General features: G+C 37.4%; 1 protein-coding gene across 2 annotated transcripts in view; it reads left to right on the plus strand.

The window, feature by feature from the left end:
• The window catches only part of LOC115928445 (inactive tyrosine-protein kinase transmembrane receptor ROR1-like), a 63,924-nt gene extending 51,260 nt beyond the window's left edge, over positions 1–12,664 (plus strand). For both annotated transcript variants that reach the window (XM_030995606.1, XM_030995605.1), the window contains exons 11-12: positions 9,042–9,241; positions 9,699–12,664. In XM_030995606.1, the coding sequence (XP_030851466.1) occupies positions 9,042–9,241; positions 9,699–10,820 (1,322 nt within the window). In that variant the 3' untranslated portion in view covers positions 10,821–12,664. The remainder of the gene's footprint in view (positions 1–9,041; positions 9,242–9,698) is intronic.
• Positions 12,665–13,334: the final 670 nt, after the last annotated feature.

Here is a 13,334-nt window from a genome sequence, read left to right on the forward strand (position 1 = left end):
TATAGTTACATAGAATACCATATTTGCCGGCGATAAGGTCGCACCGCCGCATAGGCCGCACCCCAACTTTGACATTTCAAAGAGGAAAAAAAAAAAAAAAAGGGGGGGGGGGAACGACAAACGGACAAAACAAAATAATCATAATTTTCTCGAAAACACTCTTTTTTTTTTACAAACTGATACCAAATTCATCAATATTCTTATAATTTACCGGAAGTTTAGCTAAAAAAGTGATCGCAGGCAGATTTGGTGTCCGATATATACCCCTACCACAATGTACAGTGTAATGCGAAACTGCATGAAATGGATAACAAAATGGCGACTTCGGATGGATGTTTGCAGCAGCTCCGTTAAACGGTCCCTTCCTTTACTTTTGCAATGCATTGGCACGAACTTAGATCAAGATCTATCAGCAAATGTTGTGTTAGGACGTTTATTTCTGTCTTCATGTCAACAATGAAAGATAAAATTGTCGGTAAGATGTGTGGAAATGTCCTGTACCATAGTGGTATAGTTATTTTACCGTTCGTAGTCCCATATGTGCACATTCGTGCTGGTTTTGACTTTTTTTTTTTTAATTTTTTTTTTTTTTACTCTTTCGCCGTAAAGGCCGCACCCCAACTATTTGATATTTTCTCTTCCAAAAATACTGCGGCCTTTACGCCGGCAAATACGGTAGTGTATTTCTCTCTGTTTTGTTTTGGTTTGGTTTAGTTTCGTAAGGGTTTCGTCTATCGCGAAATGCAAATGATTACTGTGTGTGCAGTGCAGTGTTATTGAGAAAGTAGTTCCGTCATTCGCGCTAAATTCGAAGTTTTCTACATACACGATGTTGCACTAGAATTATGGCTGAAATTTCGACATGAATGAAGAATTTGTACAAAACAGCATTTTAATGGACTTCGAAGTATACAATTAATTGTAATGAATAAATTTAGCCACAAATCCTAGCAAAATAATTGATCTCGATAGTAAATAGTAGATCGTACGCGAACGCCAAGCGAATGTACGTTTACGTTTGTTTTGATGTGGGCGCAGGTAATGTAAATCAGCCAGCGATACTACGACTACCGGTACGTTCAATCAGCGGTATAGCTATTGCGGCTGCCAAGACCCGCACTTCTCGCGGATGCCAAGACCCGCACTTCTCGCGGATGAATCGTAACAACAGCAGAATCGCTCTATTTTTTCAGCGAATCTATATCCATGAAATATTCTTCGATTAGTTTGAATTTTATTTTATTCATAATAATAATTTAATCACCATTAACTGTTTTTTCCATAGTGGAAGAGGTAAATTCTTTGTCTGCATATGTCAAAGTGAAACTTCATTGTGCAATTGTGGTAAAAATCACCGACTCCCAAATCCCCATATATGCAGGCCTACTGCACGACACAGCGACCCGGAAGTGGCCCACAAGCCACGCCTCCCTTTTTCCGGCGTCACAGCTTAAGGCCGATTCTGATGAAAATAGGGCGAATTTGTCCCAGAGAATAGGGTGACGTTTTCACCCAAATTTCGCTTTTACAGAAGTGTTATATTGTTTGAACGTAATTCAAGGTCATTTTATGGCTTATAAGCTTTCTGTAGATATGAATATCTTCCTATTTAGAGATCTCCTATGAATATCAACTTAAATTGTTGAACTCCTATTTAAATTGTTGAGCCCCTCTTTGAATTGTTGAACCCCTCTTTGAATTGTCACTTTGTTTATGTACAGACCACCTCTCTGGTGTATGCCACTGGTGAAACAAAGATGGGAACAATAGGCGCGTCTTCATCATCTCGAGATTGCCAAATAGCCCGCTTTTTCTGATTTGGGAAATAATCATGAAGTTACAAATCGCGTCCTCATCAGCTCGAGATTCGACCTCGAAACTTTTTGCTCAGCGTTAGCGCATATTGCGAATCTTCGGTCTGGTGAAGACGCACCGGACAAATAGCTGGATTTTTTGCCAAATAGTGGGATATTTTGCAAACTGTCCCAATATATCTTGGGATGACAATCCCGACCAAATATCCCGCTAATTGCTACTTCGGTCTGATGAAGACGCAAATTAGCTGGATAGTTTGCGATTGGGATAGTTCAAATAGCTGGATATTTGGCAATCTCGAGATAGTGAAGACAGGCCTAAAGAGACCCCTATTGTACAGGCCTTGCTTATGTCTTAAAGAGATGGTTCATTGAAATGTGGAAAATGGGCAAATTACGCCTCTACAGATTGCTGAAAACATTTACAAAATGAGCAAAGTACATTTGAAGCCCTCACTGTTATGAGGAATAAATTAAATGCAATTTTGTTACCCTTTCCTGAACCAACTCACAAAGTGAATTGACGGCGTTATTTTACATGCGAAACGCTGATGTCACAATATGAACAACCTACATCACACATTCGGGACAATGTTGGATACCCATTGCAATTTTCAGATATGGGTTAACGTTGTTTGTATATTTACCGCCATTGGTGATATTTCTTTTATTTTTGGCATTTTTAATGAGATACACTGAATAAATGATACTTTCTACAAATTTTGTTTGATTTTTATATTTTTTTCCGTCACATTCGAGCATAAAAATCGGAGAACCATACAATCACATATTCTGAGGGCACTTCAGCGTCTGGGAAGGCAAAGGACATTTTGCATGCTGACCTAACGACTCTTTTGGAGTAAAGTAGGCGACAAATTTACATAGAATTGTCCAGATATTCATTACAAAAATGTGTGATTAGACTGATTAATTTACATTTTTGATAAATTAAGTCGTAGGACCTGATAAACCGAGAGAAACAGATCAGTCCGGTTCGCGATTCACGGCTAGCTCGAGCGCCGGGCTACGGGCTAGGCTGGCTAGCAAGCTGCGCTAGATGCACGCATACTACGTACGTTCGACACAGAGTACGCACGGACAGCTACTAGCTACGGGAAACTTGAACGCTACATATACATTGACGATATTCACTCGCTTTTTGGAAGTTATATACCATTTATCTAGACTAAAGTCAGATTAAGAACCAAAACCATGCCATGGAGGAGCCTTCTTCTATCTCCTCAAAACTCAAATCAAGTATGTTTTCGTCCATATCCATATATATTTCCAGGGGATTTTGATGAAGGTAAACAGCGTTAGGTATAAATGGGTACGGTACCCATGTGAAAAGCACGCAAACTGCATCTCGCACCGTCGTCAATCATTTCAGCTGAGCGGCCCGCTGTTCATATTGTGTCGTCACTTCAAAAATCTGCTGACTTACGATGTTTTCGGGGCGTTGAGTGGATTGATTTTTCGTCAAGTTCAATCAAGTTTTATAAATTTCGCTCGAATGTACAAGTTACACAAATGTAATGATTTTACTCAGTGTAATTTTTCGATTGCAATGATACCAAATTCAGTCAAGTTTGAAATCAATAAAGCATCTCTTTAAACCCAGACCCCTCCTAAATTCGGAGAGTACATAAATCATGAATGACCAGTGGATACATTTGCTGGTACTCCTTTGTTTTGGGGATAGGGAATGGTGGGTTTGTTTGCCTGGTTTGCAGGAAGATTGGCTTTCTTGTTGAGAGCAAGTTTAGGCATCAAGGCAGATAGACGTGTAATCTAACTTCCCCCAGAAGTTAACTACATGTATGTTGCAGCTTTCTAAGACCTGCCTTCATTTTATATCTTAACAGAGTTCCACCATGGTTCCACCATGGTTCCATTTTCCTTGGGACTGCTGTCCGTTGTCCAGGCAACGCTCTCTGCCTGGTCGATGTACTTAGGACTATATTGAATGACGACTCATGTTTATCATTTGTACTTTATGTGAACATATATTCTTTTCTTCTATTCATTGATATTTTTTCTACGGTACAGTGTAGTTTATTTTTCTCCTTTTCTATCATTTATTGTATACCTGTACAACACATTGTAAAGCTTTGCATGTAAGCTGTTTTGTAAGAATTGTTTGTTTGAAATCGAAAATGCCAGTTGTCACACTGGGAATTTATTATCGGTGTACCTTTGACACTTTGGAAGCATTTGCATAATATATATGTTTCAGACTTATGTATTTTAATGGATCTCTGTGTTTAATAATCTTGATTAATTGAACCGGCGCAGGCATAAAAGGCCTGTGTAACAAATAGAGGCACTGCCCGGATGTTAAATTTTCTTAGAAAATTATTGTTGTTTTTCCGAAAGGAAAATTCTGATTAGATAATACATTTTTTGAATTGCTTTTAATTGAGTACTAGGTTCTCTTACTCTCTCTTTGCTTGGAAGAGATTAACAATATTCTATGTATGATATTTGTTTTTTATTGCCACAACTTGTAAAACACTAAGTTGGACATAGCGTGTAATTGAAAGTGGTCTTAATAATTGAAGTGTGACCTAATCAATTTCGTTGCTGTTGTTCAGGTCAAATCAGTAGCAGCCCTACTACAGACAGGCGCTAACAGTAAATAAAGGGGCAGCTTGTCCAGCTCAGTTGTTATCCATTACGAAAAGCTCTCGTTAAAACTATACCCCACCACTATAACACAGGCATCAATGTAAAGCTGGTGGGGTATCAGAACCCCAATTTTGTTTCTCGTTAAAACTTTGAGAGAGCTACTACTATAACACAGGCACCAATGTAAATCTGGTAGGGTCTCACAACCCCAATTTTGTTTCTCTCGTTAAAAACGTGGACAGAGCCTTGAGGCTCTGCGTGAGAGATTATGATATGGGATTGCAGCTGGACTCTTCATCATCTTACGTAATACTAGTGTAAACAAACTCTTACTGGGGCTCGGCCTGAAAGGAAATGAGAAGTAGGAAAAAAATATTTTACTTGTTTTAAGATATTTTCATGTCCAAAAGTCACTAATAATTTAGATGAAAACCAAAATGAAAGTTCGAACGCAGCAAAATGACCCAGAATTGGCGATAAACAACAATTTTAATTGTGAAAATTAGCACTCTTTCTCTCTTCCTCTCTCCCTCTATCATGCTTATCTCTCTATCCCTCTCTATCACCCCGTCAAGGTCTCGGCAGGGGGATTACATTGTTAGCTCTAGGAGTAGTGAAAGGCAAATGGGGGTTTCAATTTTCATCATGCGTGATTTCTCATATTTTGTTATTTCAATATTCTCATCATTTAATTATGTTTGTCTTCTATAAATCCTGATTGGTGTTATAAATGGTACATTTAATCACCTCAATATCTTAAACTATTTTGTTTACCCTGTTTTTGTATAGTTTAGCTTTATAATCTTTTTAAAGATGTCTGACTCTAACCCTAAGTTTAAGGCAGAGCTAGTGAAGTTTCTGGCCGAACAGGTGGCCAAAGAAGAAGAGTCCCATAAGAGTTCAACCATGGTTCCACCATTGTTCCACCATGATTCCACTTCCATTTCCCTCGGGACAAGAGTTGGGACTGCTGTCAGTTGTTCAGGCAACGCTCTCCGCCTGGTAGATGTATTGAGTACTATATTGAATGACGACTCATGTTTATTATTTTTACTTTATATGAACATATATTCTTTTCTTCTATTCCTTGATATTTTTCTCCTTCTCTATCATTTATTGTGTACTTGTACAACACATTGTAAAGCTTTGCATGTAAGCTATTTTGTAAGAATTGTTTGTTTGAAATAGAAAATGCCAGTTGTCACACTGGGAATTTATTATCGGTGTACCTTTGACACTGAATATTAATAAATATCTCTTTGGAATCATTGGCACAAAATATATGTTTCAGACTTATGTATTTTAATGGATCTCCGTGTTTACTAATCTTAATTAATTGAACCGGCGCAGGCATAGAAGGCCTGTGTAACATACAGTATATATTAGAATAATAGTAACATTGCAGTACAGCATACTTGAAAGAATGATAAAGGTGAATTGAAAATGTGGAGGGGAACTGCAATTCTAACAAACTGTTTTCAATGCATACCAAATGAAATATAAAATATTGTCTCAAAAAGGTTGACATGCAATAACTATTTAAAAGTCTCTTCTGTGATTGCCAAAGAAATCAAATATCTCAGCTGTAAGAGTGATTGCTTGCATAGAACTTGATGATGCTTTGGTGAACTCATGTGGGAAGACACAAAACGTCTGCTGTGGCGTAATATGACAAAGTCGTATATTATGATCATTTCTCAGATTTCAAAGGGTTTCATCTCTTTTTGTCCATTGTAAGAAGAAAAATTAAAGACACCCACAAACCCTAAAACCATAATTTGTATAAAGCATTTACAGATGTTTGTAAAAAGCATGGGAAATATGAGATCAAGTTTGAAATATTGATGTTTATTCAGGGACAGTAACATACCAAACTCTCTGGAAACTATTCTGATGTTGTTCTGACATTGCTTGATAAAAGAACGTTCCCATTGCTATTCACCCTTTTGACATCCTGCCATGTATTGCGGTGCGCAACCTCTTCATATATGAAAACACACTGTTGTACATGTGCACAAGACTGTACTATGTGCTAAGATGTACTCAACACTGTTCTTCTATGTGAAGATTCCTGTGAAGGAATTGGGTCCAGGCCCTCGAGGGGAATATGAATTTATGGTCAATTAGATTCAGCTCGTTTGGTAGAGATGACATGTATGAACTCTGATCTCTCAGCTTCCACAATTTGCCTCAAATGACAAAGACATTTTAGTAAGTCTTTCTTTTCTTCACTGTCGCTTTTCTCATTGTTAAATCTAATGAAAATCATTTTGAAAAAAGCTACACCATTATCATAAATGTTGATCAGGGCCCCGTCTGATAAAGAGTTGTGATTGATCCAAATTAATCAGTCCTCCAATCAATCGTTAGTAGTTTGCAGTTTCCTATCTCTTATGTAAGTAGTTATTGATTGATTGATATCAATCGCAACTGACGGGGCCGAGGTATTTGAATTGCTCGACAGTTATCCACCGTGGACACCATTTACGTCTAATGACAAAGATTTTAAAATAATGTTTTGCCTTTATCACTCTACTCGCTGGTTAATCTAGTGACTTTTGGTCTGTCATTATGAAGAAAATTTAAAAATCAGATATTAAAATTACTTTATAAAGTAATCATTAAAAAAAGAATTGTTCTAGACATATGTACATGTATCCAAAAAGCGAGTTAGTTTAAAAACATCAATTGGTTCATAAATCTGAATAGCACCAGGTGTCTTTCTCTCCATTGCATTTCATTTCATGAAAATCTTGTAACTACACAGTGCAATCTTTATTGAGATTTATGACATTTTTATTAAGAATTATGAGATTTATTTGAGGATGTCAGGTATAGATTCAATAGTTATAAAAACAGTCGTATTTCTTCATATTGAAATGCTTTACAAACAAAAAATGTTTTGGTTTCATGATAATTGGGCCCCTCCATTAAATATGCTTCAGGTTGAACTCTCAGGAGAGGTAGGAAATAAGGCCAAGGCCAAACTAGATGTTCTTTTCTTGAGCTCATCAGGGTTTGTAAATACCCTTGCTACCCATCAAACTGTCAATGTGTAATGCACACTCTCACATCCATCCATCCATTCCTTTCAATTAAAGAATGGCTTGGGAATTGTGCAATAATGACAAATGCTTCAATGACAATCGCTCCATGGTCAAATACATAACATAAATCAAAGTCCCTTCATTTTTCCTTCTATTTATTTTGTTACTTTTTAAATTTTATGGTGGTATCATGCGGCATCCCACAGGGAACAGAGTTAGGACCAGTCCTTTTTTTTTTATAATCCTTGTTAATGATGCTGTATGTATCCCAACTTCAACCCTGGATGAAACATACATAGGCACAGTACTTAAATGTCCTCATGTCCAATGGGCCAGCTATGCATTTTGTGTTAATACACTTAATTTAGTCCATGTGGAGGTTTTAATCACGATTTAGACCTTGGGTTAAGGTAGCTTAGAGAAATGGAGTTGCATGAAAAGACGCTTCTGTTTTCGTGCCATTACATTTTGCTAAACTGCCTAAAAGAAATCTCCTTTGTGACTGTTGGCCTATATCTTTCAAGATATAGAGCACAGACCACAGAGGTAATGTTAATCAAGCCTAAGTCTGATCACCGGTAGGGGACGGGTGGGCAGAGGGGCTTTGATTTCAGCTGATGAACATTTGAAAGATGTGTATGCTTCTAGGAATTCTGATTCATAAGGCAACCATCAGCTGGTTTGGATGTTGAGCAAAATGAAACGTCAAAGGTCAACTTCAGTGACCCTTGACCTCTGAACTGATTTCTACCTGCAAGAATTCCTTTGATCTGATATCTTATTACTTAGGACCATAATGATATGGATGAAAAAGTTTTCTTTATTTAACCCTGAAAGCGCAATTGGCAGTTTTTAACACTCCTATTCTAATAAAGTATCAAAAACAGTCAAGAACATTTCTTTTTCTTCTTCTTGAAATTGAAAGTAGGCTCATAAACAGATAATCCAAGCCTATACATGTATGCTGTCCTCTGAAAACATTCAAGCTAATTTTAAACGAAAGGGATAATAAGTTGTTCCAAGAATATTAAACCTGTTGCACTTTAAATAGAAAACCACAGTTTCTCTAAAAGTTTCATTTACAGTTGTGAGATGCCAAACAATTGTGAGGTACAACAAATTCTTACCAGCAGCCCCCCCCCCCTTCCAAAAAAAAAGAACACTTTCCCCCCATAAATTGTTTATCTTTACACAATGGATTTCCAAAGATATTTTGAGCTTATCATTTTATGAGGAAACAGGACCATACTGAATGTGTGAGCAATGTTCTAGTGGATTATGCTGGTAATTTAATTAAACTGTATTATATTTCTTTTCCAAGAATTATTCTGTTTTTTTGTGTGTGTTCTACTTTACTTTTTTTTATAATACAGATGCTCTAATGTGATCTCTTTTTTCTTTCTTCACAAGTGCACTTTGAGCATTTGATTATAAGTGCATTCGGCGCCTTACTAATCTCATATATTGTTATTATTATTATCATTATCAATGTTTTTGTTTGTTCATTTTTTTTTAACCACCACCTTCTTTTGATTTTTGTTATCCTCCTTAGATGAGCTGACTGGAAGTGGAGTGGTCAGCAGACCCACTATCCTCTACATCATTGTTCCCGCGGTAACGGTCATCGTTGTCATCCTCCTCATCTGTGGGTGCGTGTGCTTCTGTTGGAGACAGACCAAGTCTCAGCGCTATGGGGGCGTGGCTAGCAGGACCAGGCCTAGTGAGGTGGTGGCCCTACAACAGAAACTACAGGTCAGTTCAGGCAATATGTTTGAGACTGTTGATGTTAACTGCCTGTATCCCTATATGAATTATGAAATTACATGTACTAGACTGGCACAGTACATAGCATACATTAAACTCAAAAAGATATTGAAATACTGGCTTTACGCTGGAATATGCATCTTTGAATGTTTTAACACTTGCCATGCTACTCAAATGAATACATACATGTCACCCTAATGCCGGAAAGATGTTCAGACACTAGTTCAAATATATTTTTGGATGAATCTGTATGGGCCTCGTTTTTAGTTTAATCATTGATTTTTCCAAATCAGATGAAATTCTATGTTTAGATACATGTATATTCATTTGAGTGGCTTTAACTTGGATAGAGACAGTGCAGTTAGATAAGTTCTTGCATGTCTGTTTGTCCTCTCCTTTTCTTATATATATTACATTGTTTTGTCTCATTTCTGTCTGTCATCAGGTAAAGGAGATTCCATTGGCAGCCATCAAGTTCAGTGAGGCCCTTGGGGATGGCACGTTTGGCAAGGTATGGCGAGGAGAGCTGATGGGTCTAAACAACCAGTACAGCTGTACATCCATCGTCATCAAGACATTGGACAAGGAAGCGAGCCCCGCCCTTCAGCAGGACTATCGTAACGAGACCAGTGTGATGGCGTCCCTCAACCATCCCAACATCATCACTCTCTTAGGGGTCTGCACCAAGGAGAAGCCCAACTGTATGCTGTTTGAGTTCCTACCTCATGGTGATCTGCATGAATTCCTAGTCAGGCACTCTCCTAATTCAGACGTTGGCTTCGGGAGCGGAGACGACGACACCCAGTCCTCCTTGGATGCCTCAGATTTCTTGAACATCGCCATCCAGATCGTATCTGGCATGGATTATCTCTCTAGCAGGCATTTTGTCCATAGGGACCTTGCTGCTAGGAACTGCATGGTTGGCGAGCACCATCAGATTAAGATCACTGATTTTGGTCTGGCAAGGGATATTTATTCAGGGGATTACTATAGGATGCCCTCGCAGGCCGTTCTGCCAATCCGCTGGATGTCTCCGGAAGCTATCATGTTCGGTCGCTTCACGGTGGAGAGCGATATCTGGTCCTTTGGTGTGGTGTTATGGGAGATTTACTCGTACGGCTTGCAACCGTTCTATGGTTATAACAATAATGAGGTGATAGAGATGATCCGAACCCGTCACATCCTGCCCAGCCCTAGCGGTTGCCCTCAGTACATCTATGCACTCATGACAGAATGCTGGAGTGAAATACCTGCTAGGAGACCTCCTTTCAAGGTCATCTCCACACGCCTCCGAGCATTAGACACTGTACCTATGCACACGCAAAACGGTAACATATACGGCAACCCCGCCGCGAACTTTAACCCCCAGTACAGCGGGCTGTACTCTCCGCAAACGCACTGCAGCTCCGAGGGCAAGAAAAGTCACGGGTCGTCGGGGGGCAGCAGACACTCTCAACCCAAAATGGGTCTCGCTGACAAAGCCATGTCGGAGACCTCTAGCTCATCACATCATACAAGATCAACAGGACATGGTAAATCAGAAAAGGTGGAACAAACCGCTGTATAATAACCACTTATGTTGTCTCTTTATTATATATGCACTTGTATAAAGTTGTACTGGAATACACAGTAATTGTAACTCTCTCGTAATGCTTTGGTCTAGAATTGTCTCTATATTGCAATGTGTGAAGGCTAGAAAATAAGTTCTGCAAGTAGTTTTTCTAACGACAAAGAAATTAAAAAATTGTATATTTGTGTGAATGCACTAGCATACTTGTAGGTAAATAGAGCTGATATTTGCTTCCTTGTGGCTTCATGATGTACTTAAGCAAAGGCAAAACCAAAGAATATTATCCTATGCTTATATTAAACTTTGCAACTCCGTCCTTCATTTTGTACTTGTTTTCAACCGAGTATTCCCCCTCAGTATGCTATATCATGTAGATACAAGTCAGGTATTCAAACTATGCACTGTATTGAAAGGATTCAGTTATACTTCATAATTTTACAATTTATTTATTGAATTTGATCATTTGCTTGTGATCAACATAGATCCTTTTCAAGTGAGCATTGATAACGATTCAAACCCCCTAAGAAGTATTCGCGATGTAATGTCTGGTCATAGATTATCATTTTTTTGTGGATAACTATTCAGAAAAATCAATTGATATATACACCACGTATTTCTGACCACTCAAAAAACTTGAAAAGTAAAGCATATAATTATCATTGAATAATCTTGGTTTATACATCTATCTAGAACTGAATTTCTTAAATGCTCTAACAAGGGAATGTCCCTTTTCCCTATAAAGTTTGTAGGTCTAACAGTTTGTAAAAAAATATTTTGCAATTGAAAATTTGTACATGCATATTTAAACCAAAATCCTATAAAAATCATGTTTATAATCCACTGTAACATTGCTACAGAGAAATTCCAGTTAGTTATAATGTAAGGGAGTGATCTGATAGAGAGAGCAGGAAATCTAAGCTGCCGAATTCCTTCTAAAAGCACACCAGAAAATATATTCATAGATGTAGACTAGATTATTGGTGTGGATGTACTAACAATCAACTTCTTAAAACCCTCAAAGCTTTTCTAACTTTGTCGGTTTCCAGGTGTGATTCACATTTGCCAAAAAATGAACTCAGTTTTTCTCATCAGTTTTCTTCAACCAAGAAAAGTATGAATAAATCTTGTTTGATTTGATTTGCCAAATTGTATATAGAGCTTTTAAAACTAATGTGGTAGTTATTCTCACATTTTATTTTTAATTTGATTTTTCATTATAATACAGAATATAAATGACTGTAATTTCATTTATGATTGTTTAATTTTTTAACAGAGTAGAAACAGAGTTGTCAATGGACTTTTATGACGCCTACATGGAGTATTAATAAGAAGGTTTAATTTTCTTTTTCGCAAAATTAGGTTTACAAAGCAACATTTCTAAACAGTACAGGCCATTCTCTCTATATGAGATCATTCAGGCTTCACTATCATCAAGAATGTTTTTTTTAAATTCATTAAAATGTTTGATTACGTATTCATAGCAAGAATCTTGATGGACTAAAACTGATTTGTCGGCCAGAAGAGTTTCCTATTTTTTTAAAAGGTGCAAAATTCCTGATTTTACGGATTGACTCATGGTGCCCCGCAATGTGTTTATTTTGCCAAAAATGTTATATCTTTATATTTGTAGATTTGCTACTTTAGTTAGCTGTATGCCAAGGTTTATTAGAATCATGAACTCAGTAAAGTGACTGGAAAATTTGCCAAATATGCTTTTTATATAAACTCATCCTTTTCCTGTGAAGAAAATGTTTAGGTTAATGCTCTGTTTAGGTTGTTACAGGGTCAACTCTAAAAATAGTCACACACAGATTATAGGGATGCCAACCTGACCTCATTCTAAAAAAAAAACATTCATTTTATTTATCTAAACCTCATGCAAAGCTAGTAGTCTATTCATTTATTAGAATAATGATATTTGGAAAGCTTTTATTTCAAAAAGTTTAATGTACAACATCTATACACCTGTATGCTATTGTTTCAAAGAGTTATAAGAGCTTACAGATAACCAACAACAGCTCATCCATTTAAAGCTCCACTGCACTACTTATAGCTACTTGCGCCCTCTATACAGCCAACAATGCCTAGGCGGTGCCTGTTGGTCCCCATGATCCTCTTTTTCTTATATTTATTGAGAGCTGATTTAATGAAATAACTATCTATCAGTGACCTTGCAGGGAGGTCTAATCCCCTGGCCAAACTAGTAGAGACTGGCTTTAAAGGGAATGCAAGCAAGCTACTCTAGTAGAAAGTAGAACCATTAGAGAAGCATACTGATGAAATTGAATGAAATAGGACAACAGATGAGAATTCAAATTGGCTGAATCAGTAATTTCTCTGTGGCGTAGTGGCAGACAACTTTCCCATTTGTTCCAGCACACTAAATGACTACAATTTCAGCAATATCAAAGTAAAAGGTTACAGAATGTGATACACTGATTTGCATTATCAGGGATTTGTACATCGTTAGTGATTAGTAATTATTATTCTTTGTTCTCAGACCTTAATTAT

Source organism: Strongylocentrotus purpuratus, unplaced genomic scaffold (genome assembly GCF_000002235.5).
Source record: "Strongylocentrotus purpuratus isolate Spur 01 unplaced genomic scaffold, Spur_5.0 spur5_scaffold_3, whole genome shotgun sequence".
Taxonomy (NCBI): domain Eukaryota; kingdom Metazoa; phylum Echinodermata; class Echinoidea; order Camarodonta; family Strongylocentrotidae; genus Strongylocentrotus; species Strongylocentrotus purpuratus.